This window comes from Rhinatrema bivittatum, chromosome 2, assembly GCF_901001135.1.
Source record: "Rhinatrema bivittatum chromosome 2, aRhiBiv1.1, whole genome shotgun sequence".
Lineage (NCBI taxonomy): Eukaryota > Metazoa > Chordata > Amphibia > Gymnophiona > Rhinatrematidae > Rhinatrema > Rhinatrema bivittatum.
Window position 1 is genome coordinate 209,537,991 of NC_042616.1, and position 27,460 is coordinate 209,565,450.

At 43.8% G+C, this 27,460-nt stretch overlaps 1 protein-coding gene across 4 annotated transcripts in view; it reads right to left on the minus strand.

The window, feature by feature from the left end:
* Nucleotides 1-27,460, minus strand: part of FAM126A (family with sequence similarity 126 member A) — a 118,787-nt gene that overhangs the window by 50,457 nt on the left and 40,870 nt on the right. For all 4 annotated transcript variants that reach the window (XM_029589072.1, XM_029589071.1, XM_029589074.1 and 1 more), the window contains 3 exons: nt 16,591-16,707; nt 15,688-15,775; nt 3,013-3,172 (listed from right to left, as the gene is read on the minus strand). In XM_029589072.1, the coding sequence (XP_029444932.1) occupies nt 3,013-3,172; nt 15,688-15,775; nt 16,591-16,707 (365 nt within the window). The remainder of the gene's footprint in view (nt 1-3,012; nt 3,173-15,687; nt 15,776-16,590; nt 16,708-27,460) is intronic.

Here is a 27,460-nt window from a genome sequence, read left to right on the forward strand (position 1 = left end):
ATATGTCAGTGTAAACCAATATTACTGTTTGAAGTGATTATTTTAAACCTTGGATTGCACATCAATTGCACACATGGCCACACTGGGGTTAAAAACTGTCACTTATATTCTGGTTACATCATGCATGGATTACAGCAACTCACTATTATCAGGGTCTCACAAACAAGACCTTATGGAAACTGCTAGTTCTGTAAAACACTGCAGCTCGGCTAGTCAATGGAGGTAATTACTGAAAGGGCAACTCCTCTGCTTCGTAACCTTCCCTGGCTACTTGCATCATACAGAATGCAGTTTAAGGCACTATTTAGGTTAGGTCCCAGCTATCTAATGAAGTTGGTTAGCTGGATTCGTCTTATAAGAGTGATGAAATCACCTTATTAAGCCTTTCTCTTGATTCCTTCATTAAGAGATGTTAGGTCTGTCACAATGACAGCACATACTTTTTCCTGTGTAGCCCATACCCTGAGAAATGAGCTGCCTAAGTACATTTGCCAGAAGACCAATTGTTTTGGGTTCAGATGGAAAGTTACAGCCTGACTGTTCCAACAAGTGTAATGATGACTGATCAATTCTGATCTGTAAATGGGCCGAGGTAGATAGTAAGAGGGTGTACTTTCTAGTTTGCACATGCTCTTTTAGACCATTGGTTTTCTTGATGATGCTTTTATGCCTTGCATCTATGTATATTTCCGATTTTATGAGTTGCCCAGTTGTTGAGGGGTGACCTTAATTTTTATGTTCGATGGAACATACCTTGAGTATTTCCTTGGAAAAGTGGAATAAAAATGTAATAAATGAGCAAGCGTTGACTAATAAAACCTAGCTGGTACCTAGCCGAACAGAGAACAGATTTCACTCCAGAAACAAGGTCATGCACTATATGCATTTAAAGTACATTTTAAAAAGCCGGCACACAGAAAAACCACGAGGTACATGCGTGGCTGAGCTGCGTGAGCGCCGCGGCCATTTTAGAACAGTTGCGGCCACGCGTGTATCTCACCGTACGGGTGGAAGAACCGGTTGTGAGAAGAGGGGTGGGCTGGGTCTGGACGGGGGCCGGCCAGGACAGTGCCATTTTGTACTGTCCTGGTGAAGCGTGCACCAGCAGCCAGCTGGCACACAGAACTTACTTCAGCTCCTGAGAAGAAGTAAGTTATAAAACAAAAAAAATTTGATTAGATAGGTAGGGATTAGGGGTTGGGAAGAGAGGGGAAAAGGGAGGAAGGATAGGTAGGGGGTTAGGGAACTGGGGATGCACCAATCGTGTCACCACACTTTTTTTTTTAATAAAATCCAACACCCTTGCACAATAAGCCTATTAAAACTAGGGGAACATCCCCTTGCGCTTTCTTATGTCCTCCAGTCGCAGGCCGCATCTCTCCCTCCTTTTTTATCCCAATCAGTGATGACTGAACCGCTTAGGCTCACCTGGCAACGATTGACCAGAATTTTAAAGATCTCACGCGTATGTGCTTACTTTTTACCGATAAAGGGGAATGTAGACTTTACACCAGGTTCCCAAAATGGCTCTTTTCAGGAATGGGAAACTCGAGGGTTACACTGGTTGGGACAATTACTGACTAGAGAAGGGAAGATCCTGAACTTTACGGAATTTGGTGATGTTTCTGGACTAGGGTAATCTCATATCTTCCCATACCTACAAATTCGCCATTAAATCATCTCATTACCCGAGCCGTCTAAATTGCCTTTGGGGTATGAGGCGTTGGATGAGGTGTTTCATTTTGCCCAGGCTAGGGTCCTGTCTCTGTCCGCTTATCATGCTCTCCTAGGGAAAAAAGGCCAAATGGATGTAAGTCAACCCTTGGTTACCCGTTGGAATCGAGATGGGGATTTTATGGTCACTCGCCAAATATTGCGGGTATGTTTCCGACGGGTGGCCAGGATCTCTAGTAACCAGTACTACCGAGAGATGCAGTACAAGTTCCTGAGCCGAGCTTATGTCTCCCCCCAAATCACTCGTCAGCAATCTATAACGAGCTCTGAGCTGTGCCAGAGGTGCCAAACTTCGGTGGGCACTCTCTCTCATGTTTTTTGGTCTTGCCCCCCAATACACAGATTTTGGGGCAAGATAGCCGACTATATGACCGATATTCTAGATGTGGCCTTCCCCATTTCTCCTTTATGGCTTTTATTTGGCTGCATTTCTCCTGTTCGGATATGGGATCCTGGCTCTCGCCTATTGCTACACAAGGCTACCTTGGTTGGGAAAAAGATAATCCTGTCAGTTTGGCGCTCGGCGACTCCCCCATAATTCTGGGCATGGCGGAATCAATTTCATGCCTTGATGACCATGGAAAACATGTCCTCGCATGTCACTCCTTGCAAGCGGAAGATGTTTCTCAAAACCTGGACTCCCTACTTACAGCAACTGCCACACTGGGCTCGGAGCTTGGTCCTGAACGACTGAGGGACCATCCCACATTGATACCATAGTTATGTTCACTGTTGGACATCTCATTGACCAGGACGACAAGGGTTAGGGGGGAAAGGGGGGGTGGGGGAGGATGGGAGGAGATGATGTATTCTGTAAGTTGGTTGTTTGATCATCAGAGGGTAGGTCAGGAACCAACCTTCCTCTGTTGTTTGCATGTTTGTGTTTATTTGAAAAACCAATAAAAATTGTTTAAACTAAAACTAGGGGAACAACAAATTAAAGTATACAAAAAGAAGGCTGAACCCCCTTATATAGTTTTTAGTAAATATGCATGCAACAAAGTTATAAGTCCAGGTAAAGTATATCACTCACATTTTTATTAATGCATATAGTACATAACCAATAAAACCTTGAGAGATACACTTTACTTGGATTTATAATTTTGTTGCATGTATATTTTCTAAACAATATATAGGTGAGTGCAACCTTCTTTTTGTATACACACACACACACACACACACACACATTTTTAAACACTATTTAGTCTACAAAGGTATGTTGTAGGCATGCAGCTGCTAAAGGCGCATGCAAGTTCATTAGAATGCCACATTCCTTACCGTGTCTCTTCCACCTATGGCCGCGGATTGACATGCTAGTGACTGCATTTCTTGATATCCTAGATGAAGATGGTGCAATTTCCACTTGAATACATCTTGTGCCTTCCTTGCTAGATTTCATGGCACCTTGGGGTAATGATGCCTTTATTGCATTAGCAACCTAAAAATAAAAATAAATAAAAAAAAGTCCTTTAATATCAGGAATTCAATTTTTGAGGAAAAATAGCAATACCTGGCATACTGTGTGCTATCTAAAGGATAATGCATATTGGTTTAAGCTTATCAGCCTGGTAAAAATACTACTGTTTTCTTGAATTTAAAAGGGGGCATTCCCTGTGCAGCTAGTCTTATGTTCTTCTGTTTTCCATCAGGTACTGTTCCTTTTCTCCTCTTCCTGTTTCTCCCTCTTCTCTCGCCCCTTCTCTTTCTATCTGCTCTCTCTCCCCCCACCCTGGTTTTTTGTAATTTCCTCCTTCAGTTATATTGTAAACCGGCATGATTTACCCACAAATGTCGATATATAAAAGCAAATAAATAAATAAATAAATAAATAAATAAATAAATAAATAAATAAATAGTTATGGCAATGCCTTCTATGCTGCCACCTTCGTTCTGCAGAGGTTCAGAGCAGCAAGGAACAACCTAACTGCGTCACAGGCCTTTGGAGAAAGCAGAGTTGCTTACCTGTACACCAGGTGTTCTCTGAGGTCAGCAGGGTGTTAGTCCTCACACATGGGTGCCATCATTGGATAGAGTCTGGTCCGGAACTCTGATCTCAAAAATTCTAGAACTTTTAAGCATGCTCTTCTGAGCATGTGCAGCTGTCATCACCCTGCCCCCTAGCCAGAGCTCCTCAGTCCATGATGTAGCTCATACATGGAGAAACCACTTCCCAAGGGAGCTGGGTGTGTTTCGTGAGAATACCTGTTACAGGTAAGCAACTTTGCTATCTCAGAGGACAAGCAGGATGGTAGTCCTCACACATGGGTGAATCCCAAGCTACAGGCTATCCGAGCAGGACAAAGCAGGAAATCGCACAGTCCTGAAAGTGCCTCCTCTCTCCCTTTTGCCTGTGAGACAGCCAACCCACAAAGGGGTCTAGGTGGGAAAACATTTGGGTTCTACAAAGAGAAAACCATAGAAAATACTGAGACACAAATCCCCGATGCGTAGCAGAGGCATCTAAGGCAGGGGAGTGATGCGAGCGCCAGCAAGAAATATACTTTGCAACACGGAAAACTTTACAAGCAGGGTTTCAGATCAGTAAACCCTGATGCTAGTAGGTCTAGAACCTTCTGGATACAGGAAAAAGTCTAGAGATGAAAACCAAAGAACTCTTTTTTACTCAACGCACAATTAAGCTCTGGAATTTGTTGCCAGAGGATGTGGTTAGTGCAGTTAGTGTAGCTGGGTTTAAAAAAAGGTTTGGATAAGTTCATGGAGAAGTCCATTAACTGCTATTAATCAAGTTGTCTTAGAGAATAGCCACTGCTATTACTGGCATCAGTACCATGGGATCTACTTAGTGTTTGGGTACTTGCCAGGTACTTGTGACTTGGACTGGCCACTATTGGAAACAGGATACTGGGCATGATGGACCCTTGGTCTGACCAGTACTGCAATTTCTTATTTTGTTATGATGAAGACAACATAGTTTCTTCTGGTGATACAAGACAACTGAAAAAATAACTGGGGCTCGACAGCTCCCCAGAAAGAAACTGCAGTCCACTGGCATCTGAAGGACAGAATGCATCTGCAGAAGTGTGCCCCATGTTTGGCTGAGAGGCTCAATGGACAGAAAAACCCAAGCAACTCTTGCAAGAATAATCAACAATGGCAGGGTCTGTGACAGATTCTACATGCCAAAGTACCAGACATTGCTGACCACGCAGGACAGCATAAAGAGTTTCAGGGGATGAAAGGCAATCCCTGAATGGGATCGCTAGCCCAAACCCCCAAGCAGGAAGATAAGTTAGATCTGAAACTCACCCACACTGAACCATGTCATGGGCAGGGCTATCCATCTTGTCTACGGGATAGCTGTGGTGAGCAGGAAGGCACGCTGGACAACCCAGTGAAATTAGAAAAGCTAATGGCAGTAGTAGCCAGAACTTGGTGAAAAAATAGGGAAAATGTAATATATCTTTCTCTAAGATATACCTTTCTCTAAGGTATACTAAGATATACCATGAATGCCCTAACTTTTCTTCCTTTCCCCTCGATATTCCAACTAGAAATCGGAAGGAGCAAAGAACACAAGGAGGCAGACCGCTAGGTCTGCAGGGGAAAGAAAAAGTCGCTAGGTTGCATATGTCAACCTCAAGCAAATAACTGACTGCCGATTTCAGTAGGATGTTACATCCCCACCCCCCAAGACAGAGCCCTCAGCCTACTTGGAACAGCTGAAACTAAGAGCGAATCCCCCAGGAAAGAAATCCAGAAACATTCTACTAAAAGACAGGAATCCAGGGTGCCGCAACTGCAAACCCCTGTAGAACAGGATTTCCTCACTGGCCTGGGAGCCCTAAGGGTACCAGGGCAGGATCAGTGTGACTTCAGACAGATTGCTTGCAGGATCTCCCTCGGTGCTCGGCCTGATTTTTCCCTGGTGCTGAGGAAGCAGAGGATCCCGATGTCTGGGAGAGTGGTGAAATCACCAAGGATCTATCACCATCCCCATGATCCTTGGAGGTACTGGCGAGAGGAACAGCTAGGGATAGTGTGTCGAGGGGCTCTCGGCATAGATGAAGACAATGTAGGAGTAAAAGGAGCAGATTTTGGGATCCCGAAGAGCTTCTCCATCTTGTCGAGGCACGCCCGATGGCCTTTGGAAGTCATCTAGTCACACAGACGGCACCCATGGACGTCATGTGAGGCCCCCAGGCAGATCCATGATAGAAATGGTTCACAGGCACTGGGGGCACCAATGAAAACCGGTCGACGCCATGAAAAAACACCTGGCGTGCAGTCAATGGCTGGAGGTCACCATGAGGTGGGTAATTGGGAATCGACCGCAAACTTGGAAAAAGGCAAGAAGGACAACCTACCACACCGAGGAGGCACTGACTGCAAAGGGGGTCCTGATGAGGAAATCAACCCGAAATTTATTGAAGAAAAACCAAGAAAAATGAGAGCTCCACAAACTGCGAGGCAACTGCACCGCGGAAAAGAAGAGACTGAAGGGGGGACCTCGCTTGGATGTGCGGATAGCAGCAAGCTGGGCATGGCTCAGTGTGCTGTCAAAGTTTCTAGAAACTTCGACAAAAGTTTTCTGTGCCGGGCTCCATCCAATGATGTCACCCACATGTGAGGACTACCATCCTGCTTGTCCTAGGAGAACAAAAGTGACTCCTGGACAGGAGAAACCCTTAATCTTCACCAGGGAGCTAACCTGAAGAGGAGACTTCTAGTACTAGGGGAGACCAAATCTGGAATGGCTCCCTCGCGAAGTAGACCTGCTGTGCCTTAGGAAGACCTAAGGAGAGTGCTACTGCCCTCTGATCCCACGAGAAACAGAGTGTGACTGCCAATGAGAAGCAGTGACATTCCTTCTCTGGGAAATGGAGAATAAGGGCTATCCATTGAAGGGGGGGGGGGGGGGGACAACCAGGTATCCAGGTGGGAACCCATAAGGACTGCCTTGGAAATCCAGTCATATCTCCCCTTCCTAGATAAGAAAGCAAAGGGAATCGGGGCCTCCCGATCCTGGAAAACCTTCAGGCTCTCCAGGCGAGAGTTGGGTTACAGTCACTGATCACTGAGGTTAAGAAGTGACCAAATCTGCCACTTGCAGCCCCTCTCAGATGGGGAATGCCACCATGGACATCAACCGAGAGGCCCCAGCAAAAACAATCCAATGACCACTGCTGCTGTCCCTTGGTCCTGTCCTGCAAGGAGATGCACCGATTCAAAAGAATCAAGGCTCCATGCAGTGATAAACCTGCAAGGGATGGAGCCCTAGGTGCTTCCCCACAAAGAGATTTCTAACATGGGAGAGGTTGAAAGACATAGTCCTCTTCTGAGGAAGGGGAAGACTCCCGACATTACCATCCTGATATCCACTCCCCTAGGGGTTTGACCAGGTCAGCAAAGCACAACTTGCTGTACTCACCACGAGGGAAACACACACACAAACCCATTCTGTAGAGGGCAACTGGAAGAACAGTGCCCTCTGCTGGAAAAGCACGCTGACCAGTCTCATACAGTGTATCCCACTCTACAGATGGCAGTACACCTAAGAACCCACTCGCCGTGCTTGTGGATAGAATTCCATGACACAGCAAGGACCGAGCACCAGCTGTTAAGAGTCTGTGGCTGTGTGCTACCAAAAAGCAAACACAGAGTGAGTGATGGCGTCTTCCTCACCAGAATAGACAAGGAAGCTGATACCTTGACACGACGATGGCAAAACCCTGGCATGACTGGGTACAGCACCGGCAGAGAGAATGCTGCCTGCCAGCACCAGAGGCACTTGGAGGAGTAGATGACCCCTTATTACCCGACCGCGCATACTGCACTCCACTGTCGCACTAACTCCCAATAGAGTGAATGGAAAAAGCATGATGACAGCGTCCCCAGTATGACTGGGGCTCTGATTATGGCAAGGTGGTGAGTGGCGTTCTATTGCATCATTCCCATGGTACCTCCAGTACCTGATAACGCTCCAAGAGGTTAAACACAGCCCTTGAAATGGCGCTGGGAATGGCACATCGCCGTTTCCCTCATGGAATGGCAGCAGCGAAGTCCATGGTGACCAATGGTGCCCATGGTGCTGTCCTGGGGCATCTGACTGCATCCACTGGTACCCATCTTTGTGTCAGCACCCATTGAGACCCTTAGCGCTCTCCAATGATGGATCACATCAATGGCACCAAACAATGCTGCACCCAGGGCTTCAACAGCACTTGACCATGTCTTGACCAGTTTGACAGTATATTTATTTATTTATTTAACTTTTTTATATACCGGGATTCATACAAGATATTGCATATCGTCTCTGTTTACATTGAAACTGAACACAAGCATGAGAGCATGCTAATTACATAGAACATAAAATGCTGATAGAACGCTGATAACATAGAATGCTAAATGCTAATTACATGTAATGCTAAATGCTAATTACATGTAATGCTAGTTGCATGGAACTGTGATAACAAGCATGAGAATGTTAATGTTAATATTAAATACATAATACAGGTATGAAGATAGGGTCAGAGTAAAGTTGGGTCAGAGTAGGTGGGGAGCAAAACTTGGAACATACTGGAGAGGGAAGAAAGCAAAATTTATCTTAATAGCGAAGAAAGCAACTTTACCTTAATAGGCGTCTGTGTTCTAATATAAGAATGGTAAGAGTTTTTATTTAGGCTTAGGGCCGGGTGGTGGCGTAGAGGTAAATAGTTATCATGACTGGAATGCTTGTTCGAATAGCAGAGTTTTTAGTCTCTTTTTGAAGTTGATTGGGCATGGTTCTGCCCGAAGTGCTGGTGGAAGTGAGTTCCATTGTGATGGACCTGCTGCGGACATGGCACGTTTGCTTAGAGAAGAATTGATGTGTGCTGTTAAAAGAGTATTTTTGTATGCTGTTCTCGTAGGTCTGGTTGGAAGATATAGTGCTATCCCCGTGCCCCAGGCGCCCATGGACATCGAAAGCTCTTGGGGCATCGAGAGAGACGCCAGTGCCCAAAGGCGTCGATGTACCGTTGGTACCAAGGATGCCAGGGCGCCTGCAGGCAGAGATTCTGTTGCCCTAACATGCCTCATCAGTGCCCAAAGGAACAAATAACTGCTGATGCCATCAACAGTTCGCCTTGGCTCACCTATATGTCTGAAGGCATTGATGCTGTGAGCTCAATGGCATCCCTTGCCAGCGGCCATGGCTGACAATAGCCTCGACAGCAACTCTAGCACTCATTAGCATAAGGGTGAATGAAGAAAGGCAGGGCCTCTGATGCCCCCCGATCCCAGCAGCTTAGGGTCTCCGAGATCATCGGCATCCATGATATCCGATAGTCGTAGGCCAGTGATGGGACAGCACTATGCCCCTCGGTGCCCTGTCTGGACACTGCAAAGTAGACTCGAGGGCACTGGATCACTGCGCTTGGCTGCCTTGGTGCTCTGGTCAATGGTGACATCGGCGCTCGTCAGCACCAAGATCGTCCAAGACCCAAAACCCCTGTTGCCCGAGGGCTTCAGTGGTACTTGAGGCCTCTCAGAAGCCCCGGTGATAGATGGCCTTGAGGGCGGCCAAGGCACCCAATGGCGATCCCAGTAATTCGCCAATGGTGCTAGACATAGTCGAGAGCAGCAGTGAATGGCATTGCTGGCCAACATGCCTGATGGCCTCCATGATGGCCCAGCACCTCGATGGGATCATAGGTGGCCACACACAGACTTCAATGGGATTGAGGGCATCGATGGCATTGAGGGTGGTTCTGATGGCAACGAGGTGGACCATGGCACTGGATGGCAATCCTGGTCCCTGATGTGGTCCAGGCTGTGACACTAGATGTCGGTGCCACTACTCCGCCGCATCGAGGCCCAAGGCACTCTATGATGTTAAGGTCAATGCCGTTCCTCTGGTGCATCAAGGTTCTTCGGCACCTACTGACACCTGCGGCACACAAGGCTCAGCCAGTACGCTCGAAACATGCATGGCGCTTGACGGCGCCCACGTGGCACTTACCGCATCGAGGGCACCGGTGTCAAGGGTGACCATGGCGCTCAATGGTAGTCTTGGTTCCTAACTCAGTCCTGACATTGATGTGTCAGCCTATCTGTGCACTGGCACGGGAAACCTTACTGGGCATGTTTGAAAGTTCTAGAATCTTTGAGATCAAAGTTCCATGCCGGGTTTCATCCGATAATGTCACCCATGTGTGAGGACTACCATCTTGCTTGTCCTTGAAGAATACTAGGATGTCTACCAGGTTGATGCTATTGAGTGGTGAATCAACTTCCTGAAACTGTGGGAGACTGAGCATCTGGGATGCAAGAACTTGGCAAAACAAGGTACTAGTATCTCATTTAATTAAATATGCCCAGGGGAGTACGCTGTCCTTACCACTAAGAAATAATGCATGGAATGAGAGTGTATGTATGTTGAGATGTTAGCATGACAAGATCAAAGAATTCATATCCTGGTATCCATCCAACCACTCAGTGTGGGCAATCTTTGATGGTAAAAAAGTAGTTCGTAGAGCAAGGTCAGGAGAATCTCAAAGTTTGAAATGGGCCAAAGATCCTCAGACCCTGCCATCACTTGCAGGTGGTGATCCCTGATTTCTATCATATAAACTTCAATTTTGTGGGTTCACACTATTACAATCATGCTAATAAGCCCCACCTAGATTAGAGATGGGGGCTAATGTTCAAAATAACCAAGTCAAGATTATCTGACCCCCTCTACAAAATCCCTTCCTCCTTGCTACAAAATTAAAGCCAAAGTACTGAATTTAATTTTTCCTACTATAAACAAGAAACATTTCTGTAAACATAGGAACAGAAAAGCTGCCATAACAAAATCTCTCTCTACATACATGTATTAAATACAGACTAATATGGAAAACAGCTAATTGAAAAACTACCCTCAAAGATGCAAACTGAAGACAATGTTGTGTCTAGAAGTTACTATGCCCTTTTCAATATAGACAAGATTTTTTCTAATATAAAACCAAAGTGCTAACAGATATCATCAAACTGACCTTAAGAATTAAGAAGTTCTGTTAGAAAACTAAGCCAATCTAATATGCACAACTGTTATGATGATCATGCTGGCGATTAAAGCTATAGAAGGATCCCTGCAGTCAGAAATCAATCTGAGTGTTAAATTCATTACTTTATGCTGGGATATCAACATGGGTCCAAAAATGCAGCAAACTATAACAATAGCATTTTATGATTCTCATTATCATATGCCAATTAATACTATCCTATCAAAAAAGAACCCTTAGACTGAAAAAAAATACCTTGAATCAAAAACAATCTCACTTTTACACAGAAAAATACTGAAAAACTGACCTACAGGAAGACCACATTTGAATGGTCTAAGATGATGGCTTTTAAATCCCACAAGTTTATTGCGTTCAATTGATTTAAAATGTATCTTGGTGACAAGATGAGATTCTTGCCAAAATATATTATCTAAGAATGCAATTTGTTTATGATGGCAGTTTAGTGTAAAACTCAAGTAATGTGGGACCGATGATCTGAGTGATCTAAGACCTATGAACAACCAGCCTTCTACTGCTTTTTTAAGCAGGGGTTACTGCTCCTGCAGGCTAGATCAAGTGCACAGACAGTTCCCCAACCGACCACAAACCAGCGACACTCAGTGACACAAACCCCTCACCCAGTCACACTTGCACAGAATCGTTGGTGATTAATCAGGGTGTTCATTGTCAGTCACTCAAGGAGTGTTGAACCAAGGTCTCTCGTTCATGCCTACCACCTTTCATGATGATTTGAAAGCCATATAGATCTCTTCAGGTTTTTTCGGACCTTGCAAGTTAAGTTATTTTTTTCTGATTTCTTGACAGTAAACCCTGACCTGTTATTGGTTAAGCCACGATCAAATTGTATACCACCAGAAGCGGTAGATTCCTATATGCAAACATTCCAGAATTTTGTCTTACATGACCTAGAAAGCATGGAAAAACAACCAATAAGGACTTTTTAAAATATCTTTCTTCAGAAGAACGCACAGCGCTTCGTGAGTTGTTCCGCCAAGAAGATATTATCAACAAACCAGTTGACAAAGGTGGGGGCATAGTTGTGCTAAACGCCAATGATTACATGGCAAAAATTCATAGGCAGCTACAAGATAGAAGATACTATGTCAAGCTGTTGTAGAATCTGATACCTGACTTGTCACAGAATATAAAAGCAGTACTCTAGCAGGCTTCCACACAAGGATTTTTGACTTTCAAAGAGCTAGCTTATCTTTGGGTAGATCATCCTGTATACCAGTGATCTATGGTGTTCCGAAAATTCACAAAACACAGATGAATCCACCATGTATATCTATAGTTTCAGCTAATGGCTGTCTTAAGCCGCTGGCCCAGTTTTTGGACTTATTTTTGCAAGATTCAGCGCATATGCTTCATAAACTTGGTGAAGTTGGAGAATTACCACAAGAAGCTGTTTTGGTTTGTCTCAACATGGATTCCTTGTATACCAATATTCTCCGGCAGTCCACATTACAGATAGTTAGCAAAGTATTGGATCAATGCAAAGTCCCTCAGCGAATGCCCATATAGTTTCTGATCTCTTTGACAGAGTTTGTAATTTCCAACTACTTTTGTTTTCAGTCTGAGCACTTCTATCAAGTACAAGGGGTCTCCAGTGGTCCCTAATGAGGCTAAACTCTCTTACTTTACAGGGTCATTCTTTATTCTGTGATGTGCCGGTATTGCGGCGGTATTATTCTAATTAAGGGAAGGGGAAGAGTGTGGGCAGGGTTTGGGCAGAGTTATCTCCCGGCAGCGCTGTGGTTGATAATGTTTTTCACATTATTGCCGGCAGCACCTCAAGACATAACTACACCTTTTCCTGTGGCGCTATGGGGGCGATAGTGCGGCATGGCCGCACTGGGAGAAACTGCACTGCTGCGATGCGGCCGGCTGCCTACTATCGCCCCTTGCCCCTTTTTTTTTCACATCATTCTGCTATAAAAATATATATATGAATATAGCAGAATGATGAATCTAGGGGTTAGTTTGAGAAGCATCATGTTTACCCATCCATGTATGCAGAATATATATAAATAGCTCTGGAACTGTTATAGAGATGCATACTCTTCATCTGGGTACACTCTAAGCCAGTTTATTATCATTCCATTGATGGCTTAATCACCAGGACACAAATCTGAGTTTTACACTAACCTACCACCATGAGCAAATTGCATTAAAAAAACTGCATCTTATCACCAGGATACATCATAAATCAACTGAATGCAATAAACGTTTGAGATTTGACAGCCATCATCCTAGACTGTTCAAACGTGGTCTTCCAGTAGATCAGTTTTTCAGGTTGTACAGGCTTTGTTCATCAATGGAGGAATTTGACTCACAGCTGATATGATGCATAGATTTTTATCATGAGGATGCCCCAGGAAGTCTATAAAGAGAGCTAGATTGAGAGCATGGTTCTCTGTCACCAACTATTCAAATAACATGCTCAAATGAAATCTGAGGATCTGATTTGTGTACTTAAACATTCTAACTTATCACATAAAATTGTGTCGCCCGGACCCCAAGCGCCAACACCTCAAATATTTGTTTAAGATAACCTCCAACTTGCGGTCCTGAAGGTCCTTCAAGGTGGTTGCTACCACTACCGGAATGGTAGTCCTCTTAGTAGCAGCAGGGACAGAGGCATCGACTTTAGGGATTTTTAACATGTCGAACACTGATCAGGGAGGGGATAGAGCTTGTCTATAGCCCTGCCCACATGTAACCCGGCCTCTGGCGCTTCCCATTCCCGTAGCAGGAGCTGCATGAGCATCGGATGAAAAGGGAAGGTGCGTGGAGGTGCCCTCAGGCCAGCCAGGACAGGATCTACCTTGCTAGATATCGGAGCACTCGTGATGTCCTCCTGAGAGGCATCGATGTCCAGCTCAGCCAAAACAAAAGGTATAAGGGGATCCAGTTCCTCCTGTTGGAAAAGATGCAGCACGTGAGGATTGTCGCCGTCCACTGGCGGGATCAGGGTGCTCTGAGAGTGACCGTCCACATCTGGATCCAGGTCCGGCAACTGAGGTGGCAGAGAAGGGGGATCTGGAGGATCTGGAACCCCCGGCACAACGCGGACTCGATTTTCCCCTTGAGGGACAGGGATTGTGGATCCCTGATCCGCCGATGTCCTAGGGACCTTTGCTGGAGGGGGTCCTACCGGCATCCGTGCAGGAGAGGGGTCTATGGGGGGAGCATCCAGCTGTAAGAAACTAGCCACAGAAGCATTGTGCATAAGTAGAACAAATTCAGTTGAAAAATGCCCTGGGGTTTTCCCTGGGATCGGAAGAGGGGGGGGGGTCAGCAGGCTGAGAGTCAGAGCAGACGTCCGGGAGATGCACAGGGCTTAAATTAGATGGAGTGCGCGGGAAAAACGGCTCCCCTCCCCATCTGGCAGAGATTCAGCATCGTGGTGTGTAGCCAAGATGGCCGCCGTTCCCGCGGTTTGCAGGAATGGGGCCGGCTGTGCCGCACGCTTGGCGAGTTGGGGGACGAACAGCTGATATCTCTGGCAGGGAGGGGCCTTCCCCACCGGGTAAGCAGTGCGAACAGATGCCCTCACGGGAGAGCCTTGAAGCAGGCTCCCAGCAGGTTATGCACAGCATCGGACGAGGCATCGCGAAAGGGGGGGGGGAGGGGGAGCAGCACTGCTAACTGAAAACAGCAAGTGAACGTGTGCCTGGCTGCGAGCGGTGAGGAAAAACACAAACATCCACTCCTTCCCCCGAAGCTGTCTGCAGCCTGCCGCTTGCAGGCTGACTTTGTCCTTTTTTTTTTTTGTAAATTGAAAAGGAACAGAGGAATTAGGCGTCTGTCAACAGACTGGAGGCATTCCACTTCTCCAAGGTCTGAGAGGGGGAGGGACTGGACCACCAGTGTCACCCCAAGCCAGGCAGGTCACTGGGAAGGGTCCTAGGCTGAGAAATCAGGGGCTAGGCCCAACTAAGAGCAAGGAGCAGCAAGCTGCCCCTTAAGAGCAATACAGGAATGAAGTAGTCCAGACTTCTTTTTTTTTTTTTTTTTAAACACTTGATAGAATTAGAAATACTTGCTTGATCGCTAAGACAGAATGAAGGAAGAAAACCTTTCCCCAAGTGAAAAGCTGTCTAGAAAAGGGGAACCGCAGGTTCTGCTATCCGCATCTGCTGGAGACAGAGAAATACTGAAAGGTCGCAGGGTGAGCACTGTCCTCATATAGGATACCTCTTCAGTTTTTCTCTGTCTCCAACTGCTGGACAGGAGGCTCAAACCACTGTCTGGACTGATCCGGTACGTACAGGAAACTTTATTTTATTTTATTTGACCTCAGTGACCTTTACTTGCAATATAAAATACTCAAAAAATTATATACAAGGTTGATGGACTTGTGCTTAAATATTTATTATCCTTGGTCTTATAATGTCCCATCTCAATAGGACATAAATCATGAGATAATATTGTGCAGTCACGGTGCTTTTCATATAAGGTCTCATATGCATAAAATGTGTTTTTCTTGATAACTTGCGTATTTTCTGTATAAAAGAGTGAGATTGTTTTTCATACAAGGTTAATACTATCCAACATATAGTATAAGTAAAGAATTTGTCTAATATAATCCTCTAGACTAAGATTTGTCCTTAGTAGTCTGCAGAGCATACACAGAATTTCACAAAACATAATATTAATGGTCTAGACCAGTGGTGCCCAAACCTAATATAGCATAGTAACGATGGCAGAAAAAAACAAATGGTCCATCCAGTCTGCCCACCAAGTTTCCTGGAGGACACCCAGCCAGGCAGGTTTTCAGAATAACCACAATGAAAATGCATTAGAGAGATTTGCATTCATACGTATTTATTGTGGATATTTGAAAACCTGACTGCTGGGGGAACCCCAGGACAGGTTTGGGAACCACAAGTCCAGAAGGCAATACAAAAACATTGCACAAACTTCTAGAAATAGATCCTACCAGCAGTGGCTCTGGATACAGCTCCAGTTGGGCTCTATATAAAACGTCATCCAAAGCTTTCCGGGCAGGATCCCATGCTCCATTATAACTAGGAAAAAGAAGAAACCCCCGAAAAAGAAAGAAAGAGATATATCTAACAACCACAGGAAGACAATTCCAAAGGTTAACATAAATGCAACCCTCTGTTCTCATGCACTTCTGCTAGCAAACAGAGGGTGCTGTAGAATTAATCAGGATAATAAGCATTTCTACTCTGTTCTAAATACCTAAGCAGCAGAAGTTAAAAAAAAATGTGTGAAAGTGACGGAAGAATGTGTCATTAAAGAGACTCAAAATAGAGTTTCTCAAGGTTCTGTGCTCTTTTGGGCTATACCAGAAATCCATAGATCAGTGGTTCCTAAACATGTTTTCTGGTCAGGTTTTCAGGATATTTACAATGAATATGTATGACAGAAAATCTACAGGCACTGGAATCCCAGTGTTGTGAGGTCACCAGGACAACTCTGGGAACCAGGGGCACAGGCTTAAAGTTACATACCGTATATTATGTTTAATAAAACTTGCTCTTGTCCATGCTGGACAATGCATCATATCATTTAAGAGAAACTCTCATACTCCAACCAAGACTGTGAGAAAGTGGCCCACTTGGCTGGTCAGCATATTCAGACCTAAAGCAGGTCATGAGTTAGGAAGAACCTCACCCCTCCCTCCACTGCTGCTGGCAGCACCCATTTTCAGTCAGTGATGTTAGCATGTCTCTCATGTTCCACATCATTGCTGCAACATCAAATAGATTAGGGATTTTTCAGGAGGGCTTCTGGACTGTTCTCTAGATGCTAATCAGAGATGCCTGACACTCCAGGTAAATACTGTTTAGCTACCAGACAAAACCATCAAACTTACAAGGCATAATAAATCCCTGTTAACATCTGCACCATAAATTCTGGGGAGATTGGAATTCTGCTCTTCACTCCTTTGTATTTCCTCACATGCTGCCGAGGATATCCACAGACACAGATTCTAAAGAGAAAAATAAAGTATCCAAATGTTAATTAAACTAGCAACTAATAAAAGTCATCATGATCTAGCCAAAGCTTTCTGTGCACAGAGCAATCAGAGCAGATGGGCTTCTCAATCTGCCCTTTTATTTATCTATTTTTTTTAAATTATACAACCTTTCCTTGTGTACAGATGTTTAGAGACCACAGGTCCTCCCTCTTCCTCCTAACTGAGCTTTCCAGCCTAATTACAATGCACATATACATGGGAATCAAATGATTAACTGAAACATTAAATCGCACAAATCCTGCTTAGTAACTGAATATAATGGAGAATAAAGTCATTGCTTTCTGCTGTGAAAAAGGATCATGACTGGCTGAGGAACCTAATTCAATAAAGCTTAGTAATTGTAGGCTGATAAAATCCATTCAGTGCACACTAGATGGGCTCTCTTCAGTTATCCTACTCCCCTGCCATCAACCATTTTATTTTTATTTTTTTTTAGGGGGGGGGAGAGAATTTAGATATACAACCCTAATAGCCACTGCCATTAGCAATGGTAACATGGAATAGACTTAAGCTTTTGGGTACTTGCCAGGTTCTTATGGCCTGGATTGGCCACTGTTGGAAACAGGATGCTGGGCTTGATGGACCCTTGGTCTGACCCAGAATGGCATTTTCTTATGTTCTATGGAAATCCCCAGAAGAAATTCAGAAGCCCCCCCCCCCCCCTCATGTCTTTGCAGTTGTGAAACGGACTATAAAATGGGTTCCAAACCATAAAAGATTTCTCTATGGCAGGACTCCCAAATTCTTACCAGTAAGCTTGTCTAAGGACATCACTGGCACATTTTAATTTGCCAATCTTCTAGAGTCGGAAGATTCACGTTCCCCCATGACGTGTAAGCAGAATAATCTTTTTTGCTACAAAGGAAGAAATTTAAAAAATAGCCTTTTGTGCCTGGGAAGGACCATCCTGTGTCCCAGTTTTGGTTGCTACCATCTCTGCCAGTAGGTGATGCCAGATATCTGCTCAGGAAAGAAACATTTTCTCCCTCCAGCATCAGAAGTCATGAAATGATCTCCACACCCCCCGCACTCTACTGAAGATGCTTTGGGGTTATGCTTTGCATTAGTTTGCTGCATAGCAAACATGTGGGGAATTTTCAAAGGGACTTCTGTTTTATACCACGTGGCCTTTTATAAAACTGCCCATCCAATATGTAGGTTAAGTTGCACACAGATGTCATGTTCGCTTGTAAGTGAACCTGGACTAAACGGTGGCACCCCTGGGGGGGGGGGGGGGGGGGCAGAGCAGGGGTTTGGCCTCAGGAATATACTTTATGAAATCAGACTGTATGTGCTTAAGTTTTCATGAAAAGCCTGTACTCATCAAATAGCATGTATAACTTGTGCAGGGTAGTTTTGGTGGGATACGTTTTAAAGCAGACTTGTACATATTAAGTCCACTTTGAAAAAACTGGTGTAACTGATGAATTTTTGCTAATTTTTCTGTGCTGGTGTTTGAAAAATTATCTTCCTTAAAAGCAGTCGGTGTTCCTTAAGTAAACTCTTCTAATCCAAAAAGACGGTGCACTTACTACCCAGTCACAACTAATAGCTAGTATATCTCCTTTATTAAGATAAAAGACCATCTGCTCAAGGCTGGATTTTAGATTATGGAAAGAGAATTGGTGATGCGGGAGTTTCACCCCTGGAAATCAGAGAACAGCTTAGGGATTTCCAGTTTTTGGGTGCCTTCAGAATTTGGCACCTTGGGCACTTGCCTATGTCTAAAACAGGCCCTGCATCTGCTACACAGGGATATGAACCTGTAAACCTCACATTTAGAGGCATTATGGTCTGCTGTCTTAGATAGCCGAGATCTCTCCTTAGCTTACTGTATACTGTTGCCTACTATATATAGCAAAGCATAAAATGCAGAGTAAACGGCACTCACATATGATTAAATATAACACCAAAAGAATGTATGGCTCAAAAATAATAAACCACTGTTCAATACACAAGTCCCCAGGTTTTATTTATTTATTTATTTTTAACTTTTATATACCGACATTCTTGCATTAAATGCAAATCATGCTGGTTTACAGTGAAACAGAAAAAGCAGGAAAAAATTCCGTAGTCAAATACAATGAAACAGCTTAGTTAACAAAGGAAACATAAAAATAAATTTTTACATATACACAAAGGTTTGCACGAAGGGGTGCACAAAGGAGAGAGCCCCTTTGTCGCGCCCCTTCGGCGCGCGACGCCTGGTGTTAAGGCTGTCTTAACTGTCCGATGTTAGTGACGTCATGGGGGGGGGAGGGCCTAATGATCGCAGCACTTACATCGCTGCTTCTTTCCACTTCCAGGTGAAGATCAAGCTGTTTCCTTCACTTCCCCTCCCATGACTGTGGGGTGAGAAGCGCTGCAGGGTGCCCCTTGATGTTATCTGGCTTCCCACACACGACGCCTGGTGTTGAGGCTGTCTTAACTGTCCGATTAGTTAGTGATGTTAGGTTTATAATTTTTTTGGCCCTACTATATATACCTGACTGGTGCTGAAACTCTAATCTTACATTAACATGTAGCCCGAGTGCCATGTGGAAAAAAACCCCCAAAAAACCACCAAAGTGCACATTCTATATATTGTACCCCTGACATCAAATCACTTTTTCAGCTATTATATATATTAGTTATGTTCAAACTTCCAAGAAAATGAAACTAGATCATACATCCAGTTTATGCAATAATTCCAAAGCTGGAATCTTTAGACACTGATCTAGAAAAAAACCTAACTAGTGGCAAGGGTAGGGGTGGAAGAAGAGAAGGGAAACCTCAAAAAACAAACAACCGTCTTCAGTGACAATAGAGAGCATGCTCATCATGCATGCAGGATCAGAACACATCTCAAAAGGCTAGGAGTCTCAGATGGGCGACAGAGCAAAAATACAGAATTAGTTATTGCTCCATTTTAAACTAAGTTTTATCAGCCTTCAGTGATTAAACTAAACTCAGCTCAAGGGTCTGCATACTGATCTGTAACAAGAATTATTAGCAATTTTAACCTCACTGGGTTGCTGCATCACATTTCTCTTTTACACTTATGGGAAAAAGCTTTTCTGAATTCAGCCCATTCTTACGATTTTTTTTTTTTTATAAGTCAAAACTGATGCAAGAGATGCAAGCTACGAGCACATATGAAGGAGAAAGAATATTTAGTTATTTCCCCCCAGTAGTGCTTAATTAAACCAAATCTCATTTTGATCCTAGTCCAGAGATAAAACAGCTCTTATGGAGAGGCTAACTGTGGCTCAGCTGTAGCACTTCCAGGTGCCAAGAAGGAGATTTGAACTTCAATTCCTGCCCTTGCTTCTGCTTCAGGCTTCAGCATGGGCTAGAGGCACTGTAGAGGGAAAAAAGGGCTTTTGTGAAGGAGAGCCACCCAGGTCATGAGCTCTTCCACTAACAGTAGCACAGAAGTAGTCTTGGAAGAACCTGCATCATGTTCTCTCAGCCCCAGGATGCCAAACAAGTGCCTGGTCATGTAACAAGAGCAAAAAAAAAAAAAAAAAAAAGGAAGAAGGGGGACCAAGATGGCCGCTGTGCTGTGAGGACGCGAAAGCAGCAGCTCCCGGCTTGCCGAAAGTTTTCTTGGTTTTCCTAAGCGATTTTCTTGGCTCTTTTTTTTCCTGGATATAATGCCGCATACAAAAAGAAAAGCCCGTCTAAGAGAGGGCTTACCTGTTCCTGAGGATATTCGGCAGCTGAGCATAGAGGCTGCTTTTTCTAAGACGCCATCAAGGAACCCTGGAGGCAGAATCGCTGGGGCTGGAAAGGAGCAATTACCAGGCCCCCTGACCCTTGAAACAACTTTGAGCCCGGGGGCTCCAACAACGCCGGATCCTCCATCTAGTAGAAAGGAATTAATGTTGGAAAATGTACTCACTCCTGGATTCCAGAGAAAAGCAGAGGGTCTGTCTGTCTCTTCGGAGAACCCGGTGGAATCGGGTTCCAGGAACCAAGGAGAGGAAGTAACACAACGCTTAGAACATCGAGGAGAAGGCGCAATGGAGGTAGGAAATCAAAATGGAACTTTCCTGGTGACTTGCTCTACCCCTACTTTAGCACCTTCCTTGAAAGAAATTAGGAATATATTGATGTCAATGCAAAAGTTTATTAATACCTTGACTGTAACAGTACAAGAGGCAATTATGAAATCACAAAAAATGGAGAAGACAGATAATTTGGAAAAATGTTTTAATCAGATGGAGGGTAAAATGAAAAATATGGAAAAGATCCAAGTAAATTTAATAACATCTGAGAAGATGCATGAGAATAAAATGGAGACATTTGAAAATCAAATGAAAAGGGCAAATTTGAGAATATTAAATTTCCCTAAAACGAGGATGATGTTACTGAAAGATCTTTTCAAAAGTTATTGCTAAATATTTTAAAATACTCTGAAGATAACCTCCCTGCAATATTGAGGGTTTACTATTTGCCTCATCGTCTTTCAAGTGAAAACAAGAGTAATCAGCAATCAAGTCAGCAAGATTTAAATACAGATCTAAACTTAATTGAATTTTTGGAGAAATCCTTCGAGTCAGATATAAATACAAGATCAACACTTTTGATTCAATTTTCATGTATAACAGAAAGAGATAATGTATTAAGATCTTACTTTAGATTTCAAAAGTTGAAATGTTATGATCAGCCGGTACAAATTTTTCTGGATATGGCAAAAATGACTCAATTGAAAAGGAAAATAATTCTTGTAATGATGGAAGAAGCTATTGAGCGTGGAGCAAAGTATATTTTGCGATTTCCCTGTAGATGTATATTATCCTTTAGGGATTCTAAATATGGCTTTAATAAACCGGAGCAACTACATTTGTATTTAGATTCACATTCTCAATCCTAGGAATACTCCGTATAGTAGTTGGATTTAAAAATGATGGATGTCACTTACAGCACGGCTTAATTTAGTATTATTTATTTCCTAGTAGTATTGCTCCTGTTTCTTCTTGGTCTCCCCAGATTTCTTTAAGATTTATTCAATATGAGTATGGATCAATGTATGGAAAATTTTCTTTGTATATCACGAATGATATATATTGAATGATAATGTATAGTTTCTTGATCTGGAGTACACATATTGTAATTTTATTTCTTGTAATAATGGTTTAAAATTCAATAAAATATAAATTAAAAAAAAAAAGGAAGAAAACCAGGGAGATGGAACCAGGACTGAACATGGAGTCAGTAGATTTGCAGCTGGGGCCTCCACCAGAAATACAGTCAGTAAGCAGTTAGCCTCCATCTTCCTCTGCTCAAAAGGAAGCACCTACCCCATGGGAACTAAACCACAGGATGGCAAGTCTGGGCTGCAGATTAAACCAATATTTTTCTTTTAAATAGGAAATTCAATCCTCCTATTTTGGATACTGATGGGGAATCTGGTGGCAGCCAAAAGACCAAGCAGGAGCAGTACTCCGCTCATAGCTCAGACCCTGTGCTTGGATCTTAAACAAAAAGTTGAAGTCAAGAGATTTCAACAAGATGCCAAAGAATAAAATGTGAAGGTGGTAATTCCCTACAGGAAGGCTAAACAAAAAGAATAAAAGAAGGCATCTACATAAATACAGCAGAGTTTCTTACCTGTAACAGGTGTTCTCCTAGGACAGCAGGATGTTAGTCCTCACACATAGGTGACATCATCAGATGGAGCCCGGCACGGAAAACGTTTGTCAAAATTTCTAGAAACTTTGACTGGCACATTGGCATGCTGGGCATGCTCACACTCCACGCATCCACGTGGGGTCCCCCTTCAGTCTCGTATTATAGAATTCAGAAAAAACAAACAGGAGAAACCCAACTCCACGGGGTGGCGGGCGGGTTTCGTGAAGACTATCATCCTGCTGTCCTAGGAGAACACCTGTCAGAGGTAAGGAACTCTGTTTTCTCATAGGACAAGCAGGATGGTAGCCCTCACACACGGGTGAATATGTAGTTACAGGCTGCTACCAAATTTTATTAAACTCACAGGCACCTCACCTGGTGCCAACGGGCACAACAACTGCGGTGCTGAGGAGAACAGAAGACAGCATGAACCTGAAAAAAAGGGTCCTAGGCAGGAAGAGTTGGATTTTTCAGCTGAAAGAGATTCTGCAGACAGATTGGCAGAAGCTGCTGTCATGTTGGCCATCTCTGTCCAAACAGTAATGGGCAGTGAACATATGGAGAGAACTCCATGTCGCAGCCTTGCAGATCTTGGCCACGGGGACCGCTCGCAAGTGGGCCAGCGAAGCCGCCATGGCTCTGATGGAGTGAGCCTTGACATGGTCTCCAAGCTGAAGGCCCACCTGTGCATAGCAGAAAGAAATACAGTCCGCCAGCCAGCTTGACAGCGTTTGCTTGGAAACCGCAACTCCCAATCTATTCTTATCGAAAGAAATGAAGAGCAGTGTGCACTGCCTGTGGCCTGCTGTCCGCTCGAGGTAGAAAGCTAAGGCCCTCTTGCAATCCAAGCTGTGCAGAACCCATTTGCCCTGGTGCGAATAAGGCTTGGGAAAAAAGGTGGCAGGACAATTGACTGGTTAAGATGAAAATCAACCACCACCTTAGGCAGGCTGAGATAAATATAGTGAAGTGGGATGAATTTTGCACTGTAAAAGTGCACTGGAAAGTTCTGATTCTGTCAACCTGCCACAAAGGAGACATACTGGCATTCTACAGAACAAGAGTTCTTAGATTCTCAGTACCCAAGCAGGGTTCAAGCTACACCCTTGTATACGCAAATTATGGAGCAGTGTAGATGAGACAGAAAAACCTCCCATACTGGCATTTTAGAAAGACAGACCAACAGACATGAAGAGCACATAAAAGAGAATGGACACATAGGGGGAAACACAAACAGTATCCAACTCAAGAAAGCATGAGACAGCCCAAGAGGATTCTTAGAAGTGGTAAAGTGAGAAAAGAAACCTCGGGTACTAGAGTAGCAAGGAGAGAATGGGCAGACAAAGACCTTAAGTTCATTATCTGATGTCATATTCTGTTTCTAAAGTCCAAGGGGACAGCAAGCTCAGTCACAAGGAGGATGATGTTCAAACAGCCTACATAGGCTAAAGTTTGCGGGTACATTTAATTTTATTTTTAGTATGTGTGTAAAAGTACTACAAAATTATCGTGCAGATAAAAATCAGGTTTTCTGCATGCAAGTGCCTTTGAAAATCACCCCCATAAAGAGTAAATGAAGCTAAAGTAAAATATTTTGTAAATGTCATGTGTTTATCAGGAAAAATAAGAAACGGACTTATTCAGGATTTTAATAAAATGGATGCAATGTTTACAACGTTAAGGTTGGCTCGACATTTGCAGAGGACTGAGAATCTGAGCTCACAATTGCAAATTTCAAGAAAAGTAAGTTTGCTTACCTTAAATGGTATTTTCCATAGATAGGATGAATTAGCCATATTGAATGGGTGACTTCATCAGGCAGAGCTGTCTCTAAAGTTTTCAGAGCTTTAGTTCTACTAGGCCTGGGCGGTAGTTCCCATGAGAAGTCTCATCAGTCTATATCCAAGCAAAGAGAAAGTAGAATCAATTGTATAAATGCTGTCCAGGGAGAAGGGCAGGAACGCATGGCTACTTCATCCTGCTATCTAAGGAAAACATTGTTTATGGTAAGCAAACTTGCTTTGTTTTTCTGTTGATAAGCAGGCTGAATTAGCCATGTTGAATGGGGAGTCCCGAGTGGAGGATTGCCACCTCTTGGTGTGTGTTTATGTTTCTCTCTCTTTTTTTTTTTTTGCAAATCCAAGACTCCTCTGTGGACAGCAATTACCTGGACTGTAAGTAATGCAACACTGCCTGTCCCGCCAAGCTGCCTTCATTTGCCAACTCATCAAGGCAGTAGTGAGTTATGACATTATGAACCAATGAATAGGTAGTTGCTTTGCAGATTTCTTCGATAGCACATTTGTGCAACGTGCCTATAGAGGCCACCGTTGCTCAAAGCTGATGGGGCCAATGCAATTAAAATGCGCTGAAAGAGGGCACTGAGCGTTCAGCGCCTGCTTTCCTAATGCACCCCCAGGCAACTTTCCTAGGGACACCATGCAATATTTAAATTAGGGTTCGCTGCCTCCTTCACAGCGGGAGCCCGCAAGCAGTTGGCTGTCCGCCAGTTTAAAAAACGGACGCCGAATTTATCGGCATCCATTTTCCTAATCAGCGCACAGCCAGGGGTTCGGGAAACGGACGCTTGTTAACTGAGCGTCCATTTCCCGAACCTGACCGTCAGCACTTTTATTTTATTTTTTAACTTTTTCAAAGTTTTTGTTCCTCCTACTTAACATCGCAACAATATTAAGTAGGAGGATGTACAGAAAAGCAATATTTTCTGTTTTTCTGTACAACTTTTGGGAGTTCTCAGCAGGCTCTAGGCAGGCATTAATTTTTTAGTATAAAAATGTGAATTTTAAAGATGCACATTTTTTTTTGCATTGCAGGTGATTCCCTAATAGCCTCATCAACATGTATTTGCATGCGATGAGCGCTATTAGTTTCACCGCGCATTGGACACACGTTGTGGAGGAGCTAATCCCCTTATTGCATATGGGGATTAGGTAGCGCCTACACAACCCGCATCCAACTGCGGGTTAAACAACATGCTTGGCTGAGCACACTGTATTGCATCGGCCGCGATATGTTTTTACATGATGAGTCAGAACAGACGACTGTGCCTCATAGCAGTACTGTATGCAGGAGAGGGTTTGTTTTGCCATTGGAGTAAGCCTATTAGGATCATACAAGACGAAGAGCTGGGAGGAGCATCTATATACCTGCGATCTGCGTTTGTAATGTGCTAATGCTCTTTTGCAGTACAAGGTATGCAGGTGTCGTTCCTGTTTATGCAGTTTTGGGAAGAAAGTAGGGAGTGAGATAGACTGATTTAATTGAAAAACCAATACCACCTTCAGCAAGAACTTCAGATGGATGTGAAGGACCATCTTGTCATGGAAAAATTACAGATATAGTGGGAAATGCACTAATGTCTGTAACTCATTCACTCTTCATGTGGATGTAACTGCTACCAAGAAGACTACTTTCCACGTCAGGAATTTTAGTTCAGCAGTGTCCACAGGCTCGAACAGAGGTCTTATTAGTGCCATTAGCACTATATATATGTCCCAGGGCACAGGAGGTTTTTGCATCGAGGGACATAAATGAAGAAGACCTTTCATGAAGCGGGAGAGGAGAAGATGTATCAAGATGGGGGTTCCGTTCTCCTGGTTATGTTACGTTGCTATAGCACTGAGATGCGCTTGATAGACAAGGTTGCCAAGCCTGTTCTGGAAAGATGGTGAAGTTAATCTAGTAAATGGCAAGGTTTGCAGGTAAACGGATTGAGAGATTGGTCTCTGTACCATGTGGTATACCTCCTCCATTTAAAAGCATAGATTTGATGAATGGATGGTTTCCTTGCTGATAGCAGAATGTTTTCAATGTTGTTAGGCAATAGAGATGTGCTTCGGGTAAAAATTTCATGTCAGGCTTCGTTTCAGGCTCCCCCCTGGCGGGAATTTCATTTTTCCTGCGTTTTGGGGTTGTTTTTTTTTGGTGGCTCCAATTTTCGGGTTAGTGCGCACTATCGGGAGTTAGCGCGCACTAACTAAAAAATGAATTTTTTCCGAAATTTCAGAAAAAATTAAATCGTTTTTCGGTTCTCCCGAACCATTCTGAATTAGGAAATTTCGTTGACATTGCCTAATTTGGGAAAAACGATTGCACATCCCTATTAGGCAACTGTAAATGAGCTAGTGTCAAGCGCTCAATATCTATGCTGTGAAGTTGAGTGAAAATTGTAGGGGATGACAAAAGGAGCCTTCATCTTGAGTTAATAATGCTGGGTTGCTCCCCATACTCTGAGAGGGACTTACTGAAAGAAAGTTTACGAGATTTGCATACAAAGGTTGTCTTGGCCACGTCGGGGCTACTAAGATCATCCCTCAAATGGTCTTGCATGCATTTCTGTACTATTTTGGCTATTAGAGGAATTGGAGGGAAGGTTTAGATTAGTCCTTGTTCCATATCATCAAGAAGGCGTCTGGACTGGGATGACTGTGCAAAAACAGTTTACTTTTCTGTTCCCCTCGATGCGGACTAGGATGAATAGAGCAAAAATGATTTATTTTTCTGTTCCCCTCTGTGGCGAACAGATCTATTCAAGGATGATCCCAGCATTGAAACAGGCAATCTGCCATCTCCTGCAACAGCCCCCATTCGTGCAGGTGAAACACTCTGCTGAGTCTGTCCACCTCTGTATTTGCAATCCCTGGAAGATGAACAGCCTCCAAGGTCGCTGAATTTAGATCCACCCAGTTCCAAATTTTTTGTTCCTCTTAACAGAGAATCCAAGAGCCCGTTCCTCCTTGCTTGTTTATATAATACTATGTAATGGCTACCTAATTGTCCGAATGAATCATTATGTTCTTCTCCGTAGCAGATTTTGAAACATTTCTAATGCGTGCCACATCCCCCTTAGTTCTAGCAGTCTTTTGGGGAGATCACAGACTTGAACTGAAGATGATGGGCTCCTCAAACTCAAGTGGAAGCATCAGTGGTTAGTATAATCTAATCCGGCTCTAGTTGAATGTGGCTCCCCTCTCCAGCACCTTAGGGAGGAGTCACCAATCGATGTCTGTTTTCATGAACTCCGAAAGGGGTTGCAGGAACTGAGTCCAGTGAGTTCGTAACCCCTACT